General features: G+C 39.0%; 1 protein-coding gene across 1 annotated transcript; it reads left to right on the top strand.

Annotated features, from left to right (window-relative positions):
• The first annotated feature begins 7890 nt into the window (after window positions 1-7890).
• On the top strand, window positions 7891-17434 carry LOC141569713 (uncharacterized). Its single transcript, XM_074324047.1, has 9 exons — window positions 7891-10780; window positions 11310-11478; window positions 12357-12616; window positions 12791-12924; window positions 13038-13338; window positions 15021-15156; window positions 15626-15873; window positions 16469-16602; window positions 17165-17434. The coding sequence occupies exons 1-9, from the start codon at window positions 7891-7893 to the stop codon at window positions 17432-17434; spliced, it is 4542 nt and encodes a 1513-aa protein (XP_074180148.1).
• The last annotated feature ends 7250 nt before the right edge of the window (window positions 17435-24684 follow it).

Here is a 24684-nt window from a genome sequence, read left to right as displayed (position 1 = left end):
ACCTTTTGGAAGCGTTGTTATAACTGCCAGTACAGACACTGCATGTTAAACCAATATCAGAGTAAGTCATAAGAGTGATGTTTTCTGTTTCCTAAATGGCCCACACATTGTTATTAAATAAATAGACAATGAAAAAATGAAATAGTTTGAAAAGCTTGTAAAAATAATTATATCCACATTAATCCATTTTACAGGGGGTAAAAACTGAGTCCTTAAGGAAGTTAAGAGACAATATCATGGGTTACAATTAAATTGTGTTCTGTTAATCCCCTTTAAGGAGGATTTGGATTACAGCTAAAAAATCCAAAAGTGTGTGACATTAAAGTGTATAAAATAAGGTTTAAAAAGGGAGAAGTCAGAGTATCTCAGATTAAATAATTGAAAGCTATAATGTAGAACTCTTAGGAAGCTATTCTACAAATGCTTAAGAGACATAATAACTCTTATGCTTACAATATCTATACCTTCAGGCTACAATAACTTTGGGACCAGTATCAACAAGTCATCAGTTAACCTCCTGGACCTCTCATTCTGCCAAGATCATCATCTCCATCTGACTGAAAGTAAAAAATTATGCATCTGGAGTCAAGCACAAGAAGATTGCTCGGTACTAACTGTATAAGGACAAATTTACCATTATGGTAATGTACAACGACAGAATGTGCCAAAAAAAAATGTATACACATTGTAAGAAAGGAAAATAAAATATTAAAATTATAATAATATATACTGATAACAGAAGATGAATACAAGTTATGTTTGTCTTCTGCAGTTATAAGAGATGCTCAAGGTGGTTACCATCAGCATCCAGATACTTGTGATTATGGCAAACTACAGTTTGAGCAACACTGACCAAAGTGTCCACTTGTATGCATTTTTTGGCATCCCCAGTATTTGTAAAATTCTATAAAATGAATATAAAGTTTCATTTATGCAAGATTAATAAGTTCTGCAGATCTCCTGTATAACATAATGTATGCAGTAACAATCCTGTACTGTACACTTGAAAATTTAAGAGTGTAGATATCATGTTAAGTGTTCCTACCACAATAAGAAAAGTTACTTCCACACGTCCACAGATGTAGTATTTATGATTATTGCATATATATAAATGTGTGTATACATATGTGTGTGTATGTGTCTGTGTGTGTGTACGCAAGCTCACACGCTTCATAATCATGTAAAAAAAAAGATGTGATTTTTATTCGTGATCTTAACATCCCAAACTACTAAAGCAGGAATGTTTTCATTGAGAAAATTCATAGTGATAGAGAACTTACCACAAATATATTTGAAACATTGGGAAAAACATGAGGTTATGATTCTTGGATTGGGTTGGTTTGTTATAATACAAACCGAATTCAATTTAACAAATATAAACTGAGTACTTTTGAAAAACATAAGTCTACACTTATGAGGTATAATTATTACCTATCCTAAAGTTACAAAAATAATGTAATACAGAAGAATTTGCCATGAAAAATACACGTCTAGTAGTAAATAATTATTATGGCCTTTTTCCTAAACCTCAATCCAGCAGATAATATGGTACATATTAGAGAGAGTAGTTTATAAAGCAGATACAATTTAATAAAACAGAAATTGCTAGAAAGACACTTAAGGGAAAAATATAAGAAATGAGAAAAAAGCCATTTGAAATGTGCAGGCATGGCAGATATTTCAGTTCCTGAAGGAGAAAGAATATGACATAACATCAATATTTTTTTAACAAATAATTTGCCACAAATTTGTCAAGTCCAAAAACTGAAAGAAAGTAAGAAGAGTCTGGAAATCAATATTTAAGAAACTTGAAGTTAAGGGAGACAACTTAACCATACAAGTGTGGAATCCCAATCTGATACTGCACAGAGAGAAACAGGCTTGGTACCAACTGTCAGAATACCCCACCATGGGACAGTATAGTGTAATGATTGAGTACAATATCATTTTGTCAATATTCTTAATAGATATATGTATGGTGAACAGCAAAGTCACAATGAAGAAAGAGTCAACTTTATCTTCTTACTGACTAGAGGAAGGTGTTGCTTAAAATTTTGAAAGCACAGTAGTTTTTCAATACAGAGATAACAAGATCTAAACAGATGTTCGGAGATAACTATTGAGCAGTAAAACTTTTGGGTGGAAATTTTAGTAAGAGAGATACAGAATACATGAGAACAGTAAACTAAGGTGTGACCATATTAAGAAGTAATGACATCTACGGACCTGATTACCTAAGCAGTGGGAGACACAAAAATATTTTAAGTCTGGTCAAAAAGTGTCATTTGGAAGAATCAAATATTTTATTTTCTAGAAGATGGTATGCAAAAGGCTTTTACAAAAATTAAAGAAATCAGATTTATTTAGTAGACTATTCAATAGTCTATTAAAGAACTGTTGTACTCCTCACATTTATCTCACCATAATAATCTGGCATGCAATGCAAGAGCAATGAGGTATCATACATATCCACTTAACACTGAATACCTCAACATGATTTGGAACTGTACGAAGATTTGGAAGTTTAAAAAGCATGTAATTCTCCTTACCTTCATGATGCTTATAAGGTACAGTCACCAAATAAAAAAAGTGAGATGTTGAGTGGTAAAACTTACTTGAAGGTAAGTAACTGGTGACAGATGTAGAGACCGTGCTATCAAAACTGGAGCAACACAGAAGGCCTTTTAAAGGTGTTTCATCCTAGTGAAAGGCTCAAGCCCTTGAGAAATCAATCCACGGTGAATATCTGAGGGAAGGAAATCCTACGCAAAGGAAACTATTGGAAAACTTCTGATACTGGAATAAAGCAAATATGATGGTAGCAGAATGAGCAAATGAAAAATGTTGACTGTTTAGATCAGAGACTATTAATTAAAGCCTTTGGCTTTTACTCCGAATATCGTTCTGCCTGCTGGGAGAAGAAACCATGGAATAATGGTGAGTGTGAGAGGAAAGCCAAAATGATAATGGCTTGAAAACAAGAGTATGATGAAAAACAATGATGGCTAGAAGCAAAGCAATGGCAGTGGAAGTGATAAAGACAAACACAATCATACGATGTGATTGTATTAGTTATGCTCAGTCTAGAAATACTAAGCTAAGTGATATCCAAAAAAGATGTTGAGTATGTAGTTATTTTTAGAGGTTTCTCCAAATCCCCCCCATGTCAGGTTTTCCTCTTTTAACCAGAGTTACAATAATTTGTGCCTAAGTTATATTCTGGAGCTCCTGGAAGGATGCATGTGCCATGTAACATTTATTACAGCTCACCATATCATACAGAATTTATATGTGGTAGAAAAATAGGTAAGTCTTATATACTTAATGTAGTTATAAACAACATTTAGCATATATGTAATGTATAAATGTTATTTTATAAATAAATATATATGCAGCCATGTATTTTATGATTTATATCAGATGTTTATATGCAATTGATGTATGTAACATATTTTAATGTATGTATACCATATATGTCTGTCTGTCTATATCTCATACATGTGGATTCTTTTTGTTTCTTCATTCAGGTACAGCAGGGTGGTCCTAATCTCTGTCTCTTTGGCAAGCACTGGGAACTGGTAGGCGTGGTCAACGAGTCCTCAATGGCCCGTTATGACCCTATTCTTGTCATCAGCACAGCCCCATGCCTATCTTGGATGAGATGGTTTACCAAGGCATCCCAGAAGCCACTGGATTCTACTTTTTCCCTATCCTGCAGCTTTTCTCCTGGTCCACAATACATGCTCAGCCTGAACAGGTGCTCTGCCATTTTGACTTCCCATGGATTTACTATACAGTCACGTAGGGGAAGATTAGGCAATTTTCCACTACTCAGAAAGCGCCGGAATCATCATCCAATATTTTTTGGTTCAAATAATAGAGCTTCTTTTCCTGGCAGTAGACTCTTACACCTTCAAAGTAGTCAGCTCTCCTCAGCTAGCAGATTGCCAATGATAAAACCTTGGACCTCTCCTATTGCCAAACCATGGGATTCTTCTAAAATAGCTGGCACCTGGAGTACCCCAGTAACTGATCCTTCTGAACCTTGGGCTCTTTCTGATCCCCAGAAACATCCAACAGCTGTTATACCTGTACCCAGGGACCTTCCTCAGGGTGAGTCAATGAAATATCAACATCGAACTATGACTGATTCAGTAAGATCCTGGGTTAAACCTTTAGTTGGTATAACTGGACTTCATACTCTACCATTAGTTAATGCTGGTAAATCCTGGATTCTGTTTCCAAGTGACGTAGATGGATCCCAAGTTCCATCTGAGGTCACTACTGTTCAGTTTCAAGTTCAATCTACTAAGGTTCCTCTCCATGGTCAACTTCTAGCTAGACCCTGGCTAGAAATTACCCCTGACGTTGGACTTTGGACATATAGTGTGCCTGAAAAAACAGGAAAAGTGATGCAGATTCAAACTAGTGGAGAGAATATTACAGCCCAAATGTACCATGTAGGTTATAAAGTTAACACTGTTGTTAAACCAGTAACCTATAAACTGCATCACTGGGTTCCTTTAATAGTTAATGAAATTGAATTGTGGACTCATTCCACACTAAATGCAAATAGGTAGGTACCATTATCCTCCAGTAACCCATACCTTGGAAAATTTGTTCCAGCCATTCTTAAATATACTTGGATTCTATGAACCCATAGGAAGAAAAGATGACTACTCGATTCTCCCTGGATCTAAATCAACTCAATATTGGACTTCCTCGGCTCCTACTATGTGCTTTACTTGGGCTCCATCTGCAGCCAGTACTACTAGGTCTTGGGCACAGTACAAAGCCAGTATGATCAGACCCTCAAGTCAAATGGAGAGAATTAGTCTACTAAGTACACATGAAACTGTTATAGTCAAATCCCAGAGGAAGAGTGAAGATTCAATTTGGCTCTTGTCCCATCCTATTACTAATGTAATTGAGCCTTTCACTCACTCTATAGTTGATATGATCAGACCCAGGACTCAGCATGAAGCTGACGTAGTCCAAATCTGGACCCAGTCAGAATCCCAAGCAGGAAGACTGTGGACTCAGCTGAAAGCTAACATAATCAGACCGTGGTTGCAGACTAACGCTGAAAGAACCATACCCTGGATTCAGCCTCAATTTCAAATAGTCAGTCTCAGAACCCACACTGAAGAAGGTAAAGGTAAGAGTTGGACCCAACAAGAAGCACATACAATTAGATCCTGGATTTCCACTGAAATTGAAACAATCAGATCCTGGAACCTGCCTGAAGCTGATACAGCCAGATCTTCATCCTGGAGTAAATCTTATCAAAGGAAACCGAGAAGCCAGCCAGACTTTAAAACACTCCAACCTTGGAACCAACCTGAAGTTAATAATTTCAGACCATGGTGGACTCAGTCTGAAGGTGGTGGTATCCATCCATGGACAAAGCCTGAAGCATCTACATTCATATCCTGGACACAATCTGAAGTTAATATGGTAACGCACTGGTCAAGGTCTGTAGCTGATGCAGTCAGACTTTGGTTGCAGACTCAAACTCATACAATCAGAAACTGGAGCCAACTTGACTCTCAAACAGTCATTTCCTGGTCTGAGCCTAAAGCTGACATAGTCAGATTTTGGTTGCATTCTCAAGTGGACACATTCAAACCTTGGACTGACACAGAATTTCAAAGAGCCCACTCCTGGACTCAACCTAAAGAAGATACAGCCAGACCTGGGACTCAGTCTGAGATTGATAATATCAAACTTTGGTTCCAGACACAAATGGAGACAGCCACACTGTGGACACATCTAGTTACCAAAACAGCACACCACTGGATATGGTCTGAAATGGAAATAGACAGTCCCTGGAACCAACCTGTGGATAACATGGTAAGAGCCTGGATACACCATGACACTTTCACAGTCAGGCCCTGGGATGAGCTTGAAGGTGACAAAGTTAGATTCTGGACCAAGGCTGAAGCTGATACAATAAAACCCCGGATTCAGCCAGATTTTGGTATCATCAAACCTGGGGAACAAAATGATGCTGGTATGTTAACATTGTGGATGCACGCTCAATCTCCAGAAGTAAATCCCTGGATACAGTTAGAAACTGAAACAGTCACACTATCGATTCAGGATGAAGCTCCAGAAATAAATCATTGGAGAAAGATGTTAGCTAACACTGCCACATGGGCAAAGCCTGAATTTCTAGGACAAAAGTCTTTGTCATATCCTGCAGCTGATACAGTAACACGCTGGACTCAGGTTGAATCTGTAGCAATAAATCTCTGGACACAACCTGTAGCTGATACAGTCACACAGTGGACCCAGGGTGAACCTTCTGAAATAAATCCATGGAGAAAAACTATAGCTGACATAATGACAATGTGGACACAGGCTGAATCTCCATCAGTAAATCCCTGGATGAAATCTGAAAATGATACTGACATACCATGGATTCAAGTTGAGTCCATAGCAATAATAAATCCTTGGACAGAGCCTGTAGCTGATATAGTCACAACATGGACCCAAACAGAATCTTTAGAAGTAAAGCCCTGGGTACAATCTGAAAGTGATATAGTCCTACCATGGACCCAGGAAGAACTTTCTGCAGTAAATGTCTGGATAGACACTATAGCTGGGGCAGTCACAAAAGGGACCCAAGATGAATCTCTAGTAGTAAATTCATGGACACAACCTGTAGATGATACAGCCATGCTGTGTACTCAGGCCCTGTCTCCTTCATTTCATTCATGTACTAACTCTGAAGCTGATGCAGACACAACATGGACCTCAACAGAACCTTTAGCACTAAATTCCTGGAGACAGTCTGAAACTAATAGTATCTCAACATGGACTGAGAAAGGAAATCCAGAAGTAAACTCCTGGGCACAAACTGATACAGTCACAACTTGGACCCAGGCAGAAACTCCAAGAGTAAACGCCAGAATTCAAGCTGTAACTGACACAATTCTACCATGGATTCACATAGAATCTCCAGCACTAAACCCCTGGACAGAAGCTGAAACTGATACATTCTCAGCATGGGTTCATTCTGAATCTTTACAAAATCCTGGGACAGTGGTTGCAGGTTTCATAGTCACACCATGGACTCAGGAAAAATCACCAGCAGCAAATCCATGGACAGGGTATACAGCTCATGCACGTACGTTGTGGACCCAGGCTGATTCTGTAGTAAATCCCTGGTCAAAGCCTATATCTGATAGTGTTGTACAGTGGACTCAAACTGAGCCTCCAATGGTTAATGAATGGGCACAGACTCTATGTGATAAAGTCACATCTTGTATCCATGCAGAATTTTCTGAAGTAGAGACCTGGACAGATTTTTTGACTGACAAAGTCACACTGTGGACCCAGACTGAATCTCCAGCACTAAATCCTTGGACAAGCCTGGAAATTGACAGAGTTGTGCTTTGGACACAGGCAAATTCTGAAATCAGAAATCCCTTGACCCAGGCTATTGTGGATACAGTCACACTGTGGATCCAGGGTGTTTCTTTATCAATAACTCCCTGGACACACTCTGAATCAAGAGCAGTAAATATTTTGACAGTATCGAAATCTTCAGCCCTAAATTCATTAATACACCCAGAGGGTGGTACAGTCGCAGTATGGACTAAGGCTCAATTTCCAGCAGTAAATCCACTGTTACTCGCTGTAGCTAATAGAATCACACTGTGGACCCAAGCTGAATATCTAGCATTAAATCCCTGGACAAACTCTGCAGCATATAGAGTTACACAGTGGACTCTAGATGAATCTTTAAGAGTAAATGCTTGGACACAGCCATTATCTTCCACAATCACGTTCTGGCCTAAAGCTGAAATTCTAACAGTAAATCTTTGGACAAAGTCTGATACTGAAATATCCCTAGCATTAACCCAAGTTCAATCTGCAGCAGTTATGACCCAGACACAGTCCAAAAATGACACACTGATACCAACGACTCATCATGGTCAATCTCCTGCAGTGAGTGTCTGGACAGAGACTGTAGCTTCCATAGTCACACCATGGCCTCAGGCTGGATTTCCAGTAATAACGTGGACACAGTCTACAGCTTTCACAGCTACATCTTGGACCCAAGCTGAATCTCTAGCCCTAAATTCTTGCACAAAAAGTGTAACTGATACAATCACATTGTGGACAATGCTTAAAACTGAGTCTAAGAAACCCTGGACACTTCCTGAAGCCAGTATATTTAGTATTTCATTGATTCCTCAATGTGATACTACTACTCCTTTGATTAAAGTTGAAAATCGACCTTCTAGTCTATGGACACATCCTGAATTTGACAGTGTTATCACCTGGGCCTTGCCTGAATCTGGAACACTCATATCATGGATAGTGCCTTTGCTTCAAGCAGCCAGACTCTGGCCCCAGCCTGAAGCTAATATTAGCAGATCCTGGTTTAAAACTCAAACAGAAAGCATAAAAGCCTGGAGCCAATCAGAATCTCCAACAGTGGTGAGTACCTTAACCCATGTTGGGACCGGTAGAGTAGAACCCTTGGCTCAACATGACACTGCTACAGTCTTATCATGGATTCAGACTACAACTGGTATGTTTTACCCCTGGAAACAGTCTGAAGGAGACACAGTGAGATCCGGGACTCTTTCTGAAGCTGATATAGTTAGACCATGGATCAAAACTGGAGCTGGTATAATCAATGCCTGGACTCATCCTAAAAGCAATACTTTCAGACCTTGGAGTCAGGTTGCATCTGCTGTACTCAGCCCCTGGACACAATCTGAAGTTAATACACTTACCTTTTTGACCCAGGCTGAAATGCAAGCAGTTAAACACTTAACTGTGTCTGACATTAATATAGTTGGCCCTTTGTTCCAAAGTAAAATTGTTGCAATGAGACAGGGGACTCAACCTGAATCTCAAATATTTACTACCTGGATTCAACCAGAATGGCAAACAGCCCACCCCTGGATCCAGCATGAAACTTATCCAGTCAGATTTTGGACTCATCCTGAAGGTGACTTAGCCCTTTGGATCCAAGCAGAAACCAACACAGTCAGACTCTGGACCCATTATGAAAGTGACACAATAAAACCATGGATCCAGCATGAATCACAGTTTGTCAGTTCCTTGACTGAAATGGCTACAGTCACATTTTGGTACCCAATGCAAAATGATGCCAATAGGCCCAAGTACCAACCTGAATCTCAAATGACATGTTCCTTGACCAAAAATGAAGTTGTTACAATCAGCCCTTGGACTCAATATGAAAGTAATTCAGTCATATCCTGGACCGAGCTTGAAACTACTATAGTCCAACCCTGGATCCACTTTGAAGCTGCTACAATCAGACCATGGACTCAGGCTGAAACTTTGGAAATTTACCCCTCGAACCAGGCTGATGCTGATACAGTAATAAGACATCAGTTCCAGACTCAAATGGATTCAATCAAAAGTTGGAACCAGCCTGAAGCTAATATTGCTAGACCCTGGACCCAACCTAAAATTGAAACAGTCCAAATTTGGATAAAAACTGAAGGAAAAGTAGTAAAACCTGTAACTCTATCTGAAGTTTATACAAGTATACCTTGGTTACAAACTCAGAGAGATACAACTAGACCCTGGATTCAGCCTAACTCTCAGACAGACATTCCCTTGACCCAGACTAAAGTTGGTATAATTCGTCCCTGGACGCAGCAAAGAGCTGACACAAATAAACCCTGGACATATCCTGAAACCCAGCCAGTCAAACCCTGGATCAATCTGGAAGCTGATACAGTCAAATATTGGTTCCAAATTCAAGTGAATAAAGTCAGACCATGGACCCATTCAGAATCTCAAGTATTCAGTCACTGGAATCAACCTGAATTTAGTACTGTTAACTCTTGGATTCAGCCTGAAACCCAAAAAGGAAGGCTGTTGGCCCACCCTGAAACTGGTATTATTGTGTCCTCTGCTCTTCCTAAACCTGACAAAGTCAGAACATGGATCCACTCTGAAATAAAAATAAAGCCTAGTAGCCATTATAAAGCTGATATAATTACATCTTTTGCTCCTCTTCTTGAAGTTGAGCCAGAAGGAACAGCCTCATTAACTAGTCTCTTTGGCTCCTGGCCTGAAAGTGTACCTTTTTTACGAACAGAAACTATTCCTTCCCTGGAGCAGTATTTTATAATAGCTTTGTCAACTGAGGTAACTGCAATAGAAAGCCAATATAAAATCAATTTTCTTCAACCCAGTGAGCTCACAAACAATCTCCTTCTTACCCTTTCAAGCACTTGGCTTGTAGGTGGAGTTGATTACCTGAACTTTGGCAGTACATTACAAATTACCAAAACCAAAGGAAGCCCTGATGTCCCATCTGATTCTGTTAGCCCCCTTTCTCTATCTTTTTCCTTTCTTGTTCCTTGTTCTCAGCCATCCCTATGTACACTGTCCTCTTCCTGCTCAGTCTTTTTTCCTTGTACATTATCTTCATACTGTATTTTCCCTTCTTGCTCCATTCTATCTCCTGTGGCCTTCTCTACTGTTCTCTTTCCCTTAGGCTCTTCGGATAGTTCTCTCCAGGAACTATCTACCTCAAAATTTACTGACGAGACCATTCTTTCTCATACGTTTTCATCCCTGCATGCTGCTCCAGCCTCACCTTTAACAAAGCAACCTCGATCTCAATTTGAATCTAAGTCAAATCAATCTGAACAAGATCCTCTCAAGTATTCAGAACTCAATGTTTCCTTGGTTGAGTGTCGCCTAGGTTTGGTCTGGAAAGAGAGTCTCCAGAGTTTTTGGCTCTTCAAGACAGCTGTTATTTCTCATGAAACCACAGGCAAGTTCAGCCTAGTTATCTATTTTACTTATTATCATTATCATTATTATTATTATTATTATTATTATTATTATTATATTATTATTCTTGGAGTCTAAAATCTGAGTTTCTGATTAAGTCAGAGGTCATGTTCTCAAACTTTGGCAGGACCAAAATTCAAATTATTATGTGGATCGGAAGAGTGAATAATATAATCTTAAAGATGCCCACATATTGAGAGAAAAATACCTTGTTTGTGTAAGAAAGGGTTTAATACCCAAGTTTTGTAAATATGGTTTCTTTCAGTGTACCCTACTAGAAATACTTTTAGTGCTTAGAAATGGTTTATTACTCCATTTGAAAAATGAAAAGAGATAATTCAGATTATTCTCAGCTATAGTATGCAGATAACCTTTGTTACTGTAGTTAAGTTTATAGGATTAAAAACATTTCTAAGCATTTTCCTAAAATCTAAAAATAGGAAGTCAACAGAGAAATGAGGGTGGTAACACTAACATCATCTTATTCCATGTGTGAATTCATTGCTCAGAGTGTGGATTACGCCCTGGCTTTGTCCCCCATTGTCCCAACTGCTGGGAGGCAGAAGTTGGCGAATTCCCTTGGATGGTTTCACTGCAACTCTCTTTCTCTCATTTCTGTGCTGGCTCTATACTCAATGAACAGTGGATCCTTACAACAGCTATTTGTGCAAATTTCATGTAAGTGTAAGTCATTTAAAGGTTAACATATTATAAAATAATGGAAACTTTGAGATTAATGGGTATCTTTGTCTGAAGAAAGTAGATATTCTTTCTTAGCTGCCAAAATCAAATTTGGTACTTCTTACTGTTAGTAATAATCTGACATTAAAGTCCAACCCTTAAGAAAAGAAAAAAACCTATGTTCTGTATCTTCTTATATATCTACATGTATCTCCAAATTAGTGCTTTAGCTATTTTTGGGATAATTTCAGGATCTAAATCAACAGAATTCTAAATTTTATTTTTATATATTTTTGCCTGTAAAATGATGAATAGTATATTGAGTTTAAATCATAACCTACATTAAAATCACAATTTTACATTTTATGGCTCCAAACACTTTTTCTCCAAAAGCTCAATTTATTAATCTCTAGAAGAAGAATAACTATGACTATCTCAAAATTTTATCTTGGGTATATAATTTTAATTGTCCTTTTAACATAATGAACTAAAGCCATTAGTACAGACAAGACAAAACTCAGGAAGAAGTAGTAACTGCATGTTGCACATCTTGTAAGCAGGATATTTCAACTCCTAAATTTCAAAGTGTACCACTAAATGTTAAACACTGTAAATGCCAGTATGTGTAACAATTTGTTTTGAGTTCAGAATTTTAAATAGGAATGTGTATTGTGTTGTAATATTTACCTTCTCATTCCTGAAGATGTTCATACATATTGTGCCTAATAAGATATTATGTGTTGGAAACAAGTAGAATGAGAATAGAAATAGTACTTTAGTGATCACCTGGACCTCCTCTGATTTATGTTACCTCTGACATTCTTTAGACATTGACATAATGTAACAATAAAATCTTTAATAAATTTTCCCTATAGAAAAAATTCAGAAGCCCTGGCCCTGGTCCAAGTTGGGCTTATTGATCTTCAGGACTCTAACCAAGCTCAAACTATAGGCATTCATCGTGCTATGCCCTACCTAGGTCCTAAGGGACCTTCAGGACCCGGACTAATATACCTGAAGCAGCCACTACATTTTCAACCCCTGGTGCTTCCTATTTGCTTGGAGGAGAGCCTGGAGCAAGAGAAAAACATACAACTGTATGACTGCTGGCTACCTAGTTGGACCCTCATGAGGGGTGAGTAATGCAGAAGACCCCGATATGGGATGAGACTGACCCATTTGGAAAGAGAGTAATATCCTTCCATGTATAAGAGTAGATTTGTTATTATCTTTCTCTTCAGCCATATTGCTCTCTCTCTAATCTAGGCTAAAGCTAAAAACAACCTCTTTATTTTCTGTTTCTCTCCAGGAAGTCCGGGAATTCTGCAAAAACGGCACCTAACCATCCTGCAAGTCAGCTCTTGTGCCCAATTCTGGCCCAAGCAAAATGAATTCACTTTTTGCGTTGAAGCCAAGAAAGCTATGGGGGAGGCTGGCTGTAAGGTGATAAGCTGAGGGGGTATGAAATGCAGGGAGAAACAGAGGAATATTCTTCAACACCACAGGTTACTTCCTTGCCTCCTTTAAATTATCCATGGATATTTTGTTTCTTACAGGGTGACCTGGGGGCACCTCTGGTGTGCCATCTGCAACAAAAGGATACATGGGTGCAGGTGGGAATCTTGAGTCACTTCGATGAGCATTGCAAAAAGCCCTATGTCTTCAGTCAAGTGAGCCCTTTCCTCTTCTGGCTCCAGGGAGTTACACGGCCCAGCCATGCACCCTGGTCCCAGCAAGGACCTATGACTACCTCTGCATCATTCTCCCTTTCAGTCTCTACCTATACGATTGCGTCAGCTGTTACCACCAATCCTGCTTCTATTCGGCCACACTTCGTGTCTCTGCCACAGCCACAAAGTAAGGTCCAAGAAAATAGTAGTGAGGGAGATACGAAAAGGGAAGGAAGAGATGAGGATATTTGAAATAGAAAAGGTGGGGTGATAAATCTCTTCCTGAGAAATGTGTAAGTTTTTATACCAACCAAATAATAGGAATCATTTATCTCATGACTTGCGAAGGAAGTTCATACTTGGTGTATTATTTAACTTTCACAGTTAATAGCTCTATGTGATATAGGTGACATGATTATTGTAATTATCTTAATCGATAACTCTGAGACCCAGAGTAGTAGAGTGGATTATGTTCTTAGGAGGAAAGAAGAACAGGTATAGATAGCACAGAGAGTCAAAAATTCTTATTCTTCCAACAAAGTATTTTCTTTACAACCGTTAATTTACTTACAAATATGTTGGTAGAATTTTAACTTGAATATGTATTTTTTATTGGTAGATAATATATAATGATATCTTTACGTTCCAGTATACCCAACTCTATTATGTTGTGATTATTATCTTTCTCCTTTCCTTGACTTATTATGAACCCAACACACTGTCATCGATAGCTATTTCACAGTACTATCATTCCCCTTATTTTCGACATCTATTTCTGACAGAATTGTATCCCCACATCTTATATTTTCACCACTGCCTATCATAACATTGCCATAGCTATAGCAAATGATGCTTTTAAAATGTGAGTCGTCTCATTATTTTTTCTTTACATGCTTCAAAGTATTGTTCACTCAGAGAACTCAAAGACTACTTCACTAAAGATTTTTCTTTCTATGTTCATCTTTTTACAGATGTATTCCCACCATTTTTAATACATGTTTTAACTACCTTTGCTTCAACTCATAGGTAGTTACCTCTAAATTTTTTTTTCTTTAAATATAAGCTCTTTCCTGAGCTTCAAATGTGGATTTTTTATTAATGAATCCATTCGATATCATACCAAGATACTTAATTTGCTAAGCTCAACCCACTCCGTGTCAAGCTAAAATTTTTAACTTATTTCTCTAATATTTTTGATTCATTTCATTATTGTATTGCCTATTACATTAATGGATCCCAACTAGCTAACATGTATATAAGGGCTGAAATGAGAGATAAAATAGTACCCAATATTGTGACTCAAGGGATCTTAAATTGAGCCATAAGTAAATCATAGACTTGGAAACATAATACTAATAATATTTGTAGAATTTTAGTGTGGACACAAAATACAGAGTTTGTGTTTACAAGGCAACTTTAAATTTAATATTGATATGTTTGGCAGAACTAGGAGAAATGAAAAACTTTTAAAGATGGGGCAAAGATGAGGAGATGAGGATGGGTCTGAGAAATGCTTGACTGTGTCAAAGGGTACAATCATTCAGTTATAGGATGAATAATTTAGGGGACCTAATATAGCATTATAACTATAATTAATAATGCTCTACTGTATACTTAAAGGTTGCTAAATGGGTAGATCTTAAATGTGTGTAACATACACACAAATGGTAATTGCCTGAGGTGATGGATGTATTCACTATCATTATTGGGGGTAGTTACTTTGCGTTATACATATTTATCAAATTATCACATTGTACACCTTAATCTTAAACAATGTTATGTATCCATTATGTCTCAGTAAAGCTGGCATGAAAATATGGGCCAAATAAGACAAGTCCACTGAATTTACTTTTACTGTTTTTTTCTCAGCTTTGGCAGATCGGATTTCTCTACGCTATGCCATGCCTTGGCAGGCCATGATCATCAGCTGTGGTGGTCAAATTTGTAGTGGCTCCATTGTTAGCAGATCTTGGGTTCTCACTGCTGCCCACTGTGTCAGGAATATGTAAGTATGCATGTTGCCTCTTGCAATATACTATAATCCACTATCTCCAAATTACACTGCTAAAGTCTTCTTTGGATAAATTCACTTATTATTATGTCTGAACTATCTCTATTATCCCTACAGCACTTTAATTCAGATTAAACAAGAAAGCTAGCGGGAAAATATGAGCCAAATATGACAATTCCACTGAATTTACTTTTACTGTTTTTTTCTCAGCTTTGGCAGATCGGATTTCTCTATGCTATGCCATGCCTTAGTGTGTCTGGATATCGGTACTTCTGTTAGATAATTCCTCTGTAAAAACTGTGGTCTCCGACTTTATTCATAGACTTCTGATTTATGTGGATATGAAGTAGGAACTATGTACATTGTAGTGAAGGAAATACATTGGAAAGGCGAATGTGGTGGCTTTTAATAGCTCATATTTACTAGTGAATCTATTCTAATCTTTTTGTAACTGCACAAATAGGAATCCTGAAGACACTGCTGTAATATTGGGCCTGAGGCACCCTGGAGCACCTCTGAGAGTTGTTAAGGTATCTACTATTCTACTACATAAGAGATTCCGGTTGGTGAGTGGGGCAGCAAGAAATGACCTAGCACTGATACTCCTTCAAGAAGTCCAGACTCCCATTCAGCTCTTAGCACCCTTGGGACATCTGAGGAACCTGAATAGCTCAGAATGCTGGCTCTTTGGGCCACGAATACTTAAACAAGGTTAGTAGTTCCTTTGCTTGTGAGGGCAGTAGGTAGTTTAAAACTAATGAAATAAAAGATCCACTTTTTTGATATTACAGCTCAAGGAAAAATTGTAATGATAGTGTTCTGTATTACTAATTTTAAGATTTTATTCAAATCCGAGATGTACTCTGACACTTGTCTTTTGTTTCAAGAGATGATGGTGTTCATGATGACTCTGTAGGATTTTAGAGAGGACAAATAATACAAGGGAGATCTTTGTGTATAGTCACATTTCACAAGTTAGATAGAAATACAATAATTTGTGTTCCAACTTCTAATTTTAGAACTAAGGAAGAGGGTTTGTCTGGTTTTCTTTATATTATTTAGAATAATTAAGCTGGAGTTGAAATTTATAAGTTTATGAAAGAAAATGGGCTTGTGTATTATGAAGAACAGCGTTTCAAAATTGAAGGAAAGTCATAAAATTGATAAATTTGTGGAATAAGATGGTAATCGTGCTGCTATAAATGAAACTTCTTTGCATGGTTAGTTAAGACATAAATAGTTGATATTGACCATGGTTTTAACTTCATGGTCTCTTGGGATTTTTTATTTCCATCTCTCTTGCTAGGAGAGACAGATGAGAACCCAGAAATGTTACGGACACAGGTGATAGACGCTTCAATCTGTGCACACCTCTACCCAGATATAGGCAGTTCTGTTATCTGCTTAATGACTAAGGCCAAAGGTTCTCATGAAAATGTGGTGAGAAGCTCTTTTTATTTCAATTTCTATAATAATTCATAGAAACTACAACTTTCTCTATATACATAAAAGTAGGCTATCCCATCCATAAATTGTAAATATAAGAAAATGAATTCTTGCTCAGTAAGGAATAATGTTTCTTTAAATACATGACAGACTCTCTCAAAAATAATGTTACTGATCTCTCATTTATCTGAAATTACCTATTTCTCTCTACAAACACTAAAAACCTGGTTTAGTGTTCTCCAAACTAATAGGCATTTTATGTTTTCCTCTCTCATTATTATTATTATCAAATTTTCACTCCACAGAATCCATGATATGTAAAAACTTGTTTATTTTCCTGTATAAATAACCTCTGTATAGTCTAATTCTCATGGTTTTATTTCTAGTATTAACTGTGATAGGAATCGATTTGGTAATAATGTTGATTTCCTTATGTACCTATTTGAAGCCTCCCATTTTTGAAAATACTTTCTCTCAATGTCCACTTACAAAGTCTAGGATTAAGTAAGAATTTGAGATAGTGGCTTAAATCTAACTTCTACTTTTGACTTCACAGGAGCCAGTGAGACCAGGCAGTGCTGTTATATGCAGACCAATGTCTGGCAATGGCAGCTGGAGACAGATAGGCTTCACAAGTGTCCAGCATCTAGCTACCATTGTGAGCCCACACTTCTCCTGGATATTATCCACTTCAACAAAAGCAGGCCATCCCATAAACCAGGCCCTCATGCCTTGGGTGGAAAAGCCCAAGTCATCAGGTCTTAAACAGACAACCATACTATCAGTTTCTTCGATAACGATTTTTGCACTTCAGAGTCATTTGTAACCCAGTAGCTATGAAAGCATTCCTCTAATTTCACATAGTGAGGCCTACTAGGCTCTTCCTTAAATAAAGAAGCACTGTGTAAATAATGACTGCTTTATGTTTATAACATGAATGTACACTTTGGCTAAGTGTTCCCAAATAACAGGATTTGATTCATTAAATGTTGAACGAGAGAGTAACATGAGATTTTTTAAAACATAAGATATGATAAGAATATTCTTGACTTTTGACCACACAAAGAATTTCAAATTTTCCTATTTCTAATTACTGATGAACTACTACACAACACACAAGCACTCACAAAAAAATGTTTTAAACATCTCCGACTAGTCCTGGTATGGTATGGCTTGCTTATTTACAGGCTCCAATACCAAGTGAAGGACCTCCAGTGCCTTCAGGGGGAGCCAGATGCTCCTCCCAGCATGGTGAGGTATTGCCAGCAGTGGTTCTGCAGGCATCACCTCCCCTGCCAGGACTGTGTTTGAGCCTCTTCCTCCTGAACTGCAGTTTGCACCTGGTCCTCCTCTCCTCCATTTCCTGTCCCTACTGCCTCCCACCTCCAGCTCATCCTCCACAACCTCCTGGGTCACCACCTTCTTTTCCATCATCACCTCTTCCCACCTGCAAGATGTCCTGGATAAACAACACTGCCTCCTACCACGACTCCAGGGCCTCTCCTTTCAGCACCACCTTTACCCTGAAGACTGAGGCCTCCATTGCCCTCCCACCTGCTGCGGCCCATAGGGTCTCCAGGAGCCACACTGTACTGGAAGGCCAGCAGGCTGCTGCCTCCTTAAAGTCCCATTCCATAAATAAAGCACCTCAGGATGCCTGGATCACCCCACCTTCCCTGGATGATGCCTCACTCGCCATGCCTCACCATGTCTCAAGTACCTGAGCTGCACAGCTCTGAAGAAACAGAAGATGGAAGCACGAGTACCACAAAGTAGACCCGGTCTGCCACGTGGAAAAATTACTGAGCCCAGCGTCTTGCTGCCTCCGTGACTCTACAGGCCATGGTGCATGTGCAAGTTTCCAGCCACAGCTCGCCAGAAATTCTGATAGAATGATGAGAGAGCCACAACCAGTTGCTCATCCAAATCTCCACCAATCAGTGAGGGGGCTGTGAGCCCGGTCCATGCACCCCATCAACCATGAGCTTGCCTCTGAACCACCAACTCTCCCTTTCCCAAGGACTCGATGTCCCAAGTCTTTTGAATAGGGCATCTGGTATTTTCCTGGACGTAAGCGCCATCTACTAAGACTCTTCATTAAGTGGAGTTTCCCAGTCCCAAATGACAGCTCTGTATCATTTGTCACAATGAACCACACGCAGCTCACATGAAATAGATCACAGCATATGTTCCGGCCAGCATAGGATAGCTCTGGAATGGGAAGATTTGAGTGCCAAGACACAGGCATGGCTTCTGGTTGTAGGGGACTGTGGACTTAAATTTTGCACAGTTGACCACCTGTGTTCAAGAGGGAAAAAAAAAGCACAATATTGAAAGGCTCATTCTGTGCGTCTTTCCTTGTTTCCTTCCCCCTTTCTCTGTCCTCTTCCTCTATCTATCCCATCCATAAATCTCTCTGTTCTTATCGCCTTCTCTAGCTCCCTCCCAGTTTTTCTATCTCTTCCTCCCCAGCGTCCTCTCTCCTCAGGTTTTCTGTGAGCTCCAGCAAGGCAGAGGCTTGGGAAACAAGAACCAACCTCCGCTGAGACTGGCACCCATTAAGAATCTGAGTGTCTCTGTGGTTACACCTTTGTAAGTTCCTTCTCACGTGGATCACCGAGGGACATGTGCCTTCTTTTTATCGAAAAATTCTAGGAATGCTGACAAACATCCCTCCTGCTGGACTGTGTCACTACACAAGACTCAGTCTTGCAGACTCAGGTGAGGGAGAGAGTCACGCTACCTATCTTGGTGAATATGAAGCATCGCTAGGTACAGCAAATAGGATGGGATGCTCCGTCCCCGTCAGCAGCTCAGACAGATGTACATCTTCCCTGCTGCAGTGAGAGTGGAAGGAATTGTGCCCGCATCACTAATTCAAGGGCAAGTAGTTCCTGCTCTTGGGCAGCGTGCACAGGAGAATACCTCTCAGTCCACCTAGTCCTTCCAGTGGTGTTAACCAGAGGGTGAATTGGAGGATAGTATGTCCATAAGGCTGACCTGCCAAAATTGTGACCGAAGAAAGAAATGTTGTTTCCTAGCTCCAAAGTAAGTTTGTGGCAGCTGGTCTGCTGGAATAAAAGTCAGTTTCCCACCATTACCAAAATGTGTTTGTTATATACAGTTCCTCTCAGGAAAAGGTGTCTCATTTGCTTGACAAGATCATAGACAAACATGGTTGATCTAGGGTTTCTTCTACTCTTGCCTATGCCATTTGGGAGCATTCTCTGTATTGTGTGTACGACATCTGTCTCGTGACACAAGTGGTTCTTTCTTCCTATTCTATCCCAAGAGGGAAGCAGAGATACTGTGGCAATGTGTTGACCCTCATATGGTGCTACATCAGTAACATTGCTGGCCAGTTCTATGTCATTTTGTAGTATTTAATTGCCTGAACGTCACTTGCTTTTAATAAGAGGTTTGTGTTTTAATGTACACATACATGGATGAACACACACACACCATAGATACCTGTGTCTACATCTATATCTACATCTACATCTATATCGATATCTATATCTATCTATATATACAGGTATATATATATGTGTGTGTGTGTGTGTGTGTATACATAAATACATATACACATATAGATAGATAGATAGATAGATAGATAGATAGATAGATAGATAGATGATAGATAGATAGATAGATAGATAGATAGATAGATAGATAGATAGATAGATAGAGATAGATATTACAAATACACACATGCATCCATGGTCATACATAGGTATATACATTTCTAGGTATTAATTTCAAAGAGAGTGGTATTTTATGTGTTTCCTTGTAGGGTGACCCTGTATTTGTCTGTTCATGCTTCTTTGGATGCTGACAGAATCCATTTTTCTCCTCATGATATTTTCATGAAATGATGGAAAGATGGGGTGGGTTGTCGTGGAGAGGGAGGAATGGTGAAGGGGACTGATGACAGAGGTATAGGGCCTTGTGACAGGAAATTATGGGAGCCTGTGTTACATGTATCAGTTTTCTCCTCCCTCCCTATTGCCCTTGACAAATTACACTGGATGTTCACCGTATGATTCCTTTAGCATTCTTCCTCTCAGTGACTCCATCTAGAAACAGCAAATCGCTTTGGGCATAGCTTTCTTGGTGCCCAACTTGCTCTTTCTGCAGCTCTCACAGTCATGCCACTACATCTGGTGAACTTCTTAGCTAGGGCCTCACACCCTACTGTCAAGCTTTGGCCCTGAACTCATTCCTTTTTCCTTCTCACACACTTCTGTTGTGTCCAGTGGGACTCGGCCTCTGGAAAGAGCTATCACTCTGTAATGGGAGAAGGCCATAAATTGCCCTGTAAATGTTCGTTTTAAGTCCAGCACAAAGAGCAGATCCACCATGTCAGTGAAGAAAGATGTCACGTGAACTGATGCCAAAAGAATTAGGGAAACACCCTTCCCATTTGCTTTATACTTTATTGCCAAAGCCATACTAAACCATCAATTTGAGACCACAGTGGGAATGGTCCCTGGCCTGGGGACCACCGTTTAACACCCCTGTGCAGAAAGCAGCATTCCCTTTCATATGGTAAGAGGGCTTATTGCCAGTCAGGGGTCTCATGGATTTGTTAACTCACAAGCCTACCCTCTGGCTTCCATTCTTGTATCTTTGTTTCACCTTCCAACACCTATGTTGCCCTTGTGGCTTACATACTACGTAATTTATCTCCTCATGGGAACTGCCTTTTTCAGTAGATATCCAAGAGTTTCATTTAACAGGGACATGACCCCTTCATGACCCTTGATCCCTAACAACTTTTGTTGTACTGTGACAGGAGAGAACATGCCACAACAGGAAAGGGCATAAAACAAGCAAAAACAGTTGGACACCAACTAGTGAAAATGAATATTGGGGCAGATAGGGGTGGAAGACATAGAGAATCATAGTCATGGTCAGTGAAACAGCCATAAGTACACCTGCAGAAAGCAAGATGTACAAGTATTTGGATGAAAAAAGTCCACATGCTAAACTTGACAAGCTCAAGGGAGGTCTGCATGCCAGGTCCAACAAACTCAGAGACCAAAATTGACCAGGATAGTCTATATATAATAATTCCTAACTAAAAGCAATTCACTACCGGTAATCATATCATTTGTGAGCTGGCCTATCATCTTTTTTGTTTTTGTTTTTGTTTTTTTCATCTAAGAATACACGCCATGGTAATTTCAGAGAAATCTCTTCTTCCAGAACCCCCAGGGCACAATCCACCACACCAAAGCAGGAAACCACAGAAGCCCTCATGTTGTTCTTGTCCCTTGATTACCATCTCTCTGTGCTGTAAAATGTTATTAACTATCCTATACCCACTAAAGTATAAGAAGTATTTGTCTCTCCAATTTACTTTTTATCCAATCTCAGAGATATCCCTGTTTTGCTTTCTTCCACCCCCTTAATCTACCACCATTGGATTTCATTTAACCCTCCTTCTTTCATGCTAATGTATAAAATTAGTTTCAAAACCACTGTTTTCCAGAGTATTTTCTCTGTCCATTGATACTTTGCTTCCTGGAATGTGTTGCCAGTTTGGCTCAAATAAATTCTTATAAGTTTTCTCTTCAGCTGGATGTTTATTCTTCGACATTACTTGGCACAGTCTTAAGGATTCCAAAGAAGTCCACCAAGGACCACCCTGTAGGCCTGGATTTTGTGCTCGGTGCCAGCAGGGGCCCATTGTGCCCCACTGGCTCCCTGCTTCTCATCAGGTGAACTTGGGTGAGTTTTTCTTGGAATTAAAGACCTCTCTGTTTTAAAGTAGGAAATCCTGACTTTATTTGAGCTTTTTTTGTTTGTTTTTCTTTTTATCTTTGTGGTGGCGTTAAAGGTTAAGGGTTAAGAAAACCCTGGCTGTGTCTATGAGTTTCTGTTTCTCATTTGTTTGTCTTGTTCTTTTGTTGTTTTTGGTTTATGTACCACATAGTTTAGGGGTTACCAGAGGGTAAGGGGGGTGAGGGGTGGGAGATGAGGGTAACGGGATAAATATATGGTGATGGAAGGAGAACTGACTCTGGGTGGTACACACACAATGGGATTTATAGATGATGTAATACAGAATTGTACACCTGAAATCTATGTAATTTTACTAACAATGGTCACCCCAATAAATTTAAAAAATAAATTAAGAAATAAAAGAAAACCCTGGCTAAGGACAAGAGTTGAGATAACTCAGGGACACGAAGAAAAAAAAACGGGTGGCTGTTTTATTTTATTTTTTTTAATTTTGGCTTTTCAATGGGAATTGCTTACTGCAAGTCTGAACAAAACCTTTTGCGGGATAAATGAAATTCTGAATTTGTTCAGCTCTGAAGATAAGGGATATTTACTCACTCCAGCTTGAATTTTGGGTATTGTTGGGTAACTAAAATTCTATGTGGAGGTATTTGAAACATGCAGTGGGCCCCACAGAGAATTCCAACACAACTGTAATTAAATATTTGACTCATCGATGGATGTATACATAAAGGCTGGTTACCTAGTGCTCTGAGTCCTCATGGTTGTTAATAGCCAGCCGAGAAGATAAACCGAGACGTAAGAGGGTTGAAGTGATTTGGGAAGTGACAGCCCCTTGGAGCTCAACCCATAAGCAGCACACTTCAAACCACTACACAATATCACTAGAAATTTGTTCAGACTATGCATATCTCAAAAGAAAACTAAAATTAACACAAGAAATCATACTTCAAAGGCCAACAAGCTCCCAGACCCCAGCCCTATTACTACTCCTGCATATGTGCAGTGCCTAAGGAGCCTTTACTTGCAAGTATTTACAGAATTGGAAATATTTAACTAGAAGTGATATCAACTTAAGATGGTCAAAATGGAGCTCTTTTGACATCTAAATGAATTTTTTGAGCACACAATTAGAAAAAATCCCGCTTAAAAATCAAACTGAACAAAATGGGAGGCTAACCTCAATTGGCAAAAACAAGCTTCTGAAACGATACACAGACAGACATTATTCTCTTCAGGAAGTCAGTAAGAATATTTTAGAGACTGTCTCTGAACTAAAGAAGGTTTCTGAAGCTGCTCAATGCCAACACCCAACTTTTTCCTCTTCTCCAACTGTAGGCTTTACTTTGTTTTCCAGACTTACTCTCCCTATGTCTGTCTGTCTGTCTGCCTATCTATCAATCTTTCACCTATCATCTATCAATCTATCATCTATCTATTTATCCATCTATCTATCTGTCATCTATTATCTGTCTGTCTATCTCTATACCTCTCTATTTCTATCTCTTCTACACCTTTATTGCATCTCTCGACTGACCAAGGGGACACACAATACAAAATCAGACCAGGATAGACCAGGGGAAAAAATAACTCTGGCAGGTTCCTTTAGAGAAAAGCCAGTCTCAGGGAGAGAGAACCAGCAATTGTATACAAACAGAACTAAGGAATCTACTAAAGATTCCCCAACCCTCTCCAGGACCCTGATGAGTTCACAAAGGAATTTGAATTAACTGTTAGAACATACAATCTTGGCTTTTCTGACCTATTCCAGTTACTGCACCTACTGGTTTCTGAGAGAAAACCAACAAAATTACTAAATAATGTTGCTAGAAACTCTTGTAGAGGAGTCTGCTTTATTGTAAAAAGTAAGCTCACCTTAAGGATTAGAGAAAACTGAAATGGGATTTAGAAAAAAGAAAAGAAACAGAAGCAAGCGCAGGGCTATTCCAAGGACTAAGAGGGCATTTCACCTTCTTACTAATACTTCAGGAGAAATTGAAATCATCCTAAAACGGGAAACTACTAGGAACTTGAGGATACTGGGGATACTTTATTTGTTAATACTACCCCACTAAGTTGCTCTCTCCCTTGGAGAAAAACTTCTGTACAGATGGTAGGGACATCTAATCAACCCATTTCTGTTTAAATCAGAACATATTCCCCTCCAGCTGTGAAATATCATGGAGCAACATATTGTTTTACTAGTCAAATCTGCCCCAACTTACTGGATAAGGTGAGACTCTCTTTTTTTTTTTTAATTTTATTTTATTAAATTTATTGGGGTGACAATTGTTAGTAAAATTACATAGATTTCAGGTGTACAATTCT

The sequence above is a fragment of the Rhinolophus sinicus genome, chromosome X (genome assembly GCF_036562045.2).
Source record: "Rhinolophus sinicus isolate RSC01 chromosome X, ASM3656204v1, whole genome shotgun sequence".
Lineage (NCBI taxonomy): Eukaryota > Metazoa > Chordata > Mammalia > Chiroptera > Rhinolophidae > Rhinolophus > Rhinolophus sinicus.
This window is presented reverse-complemented; position numbering and strand designations above follow the sequence as displayed.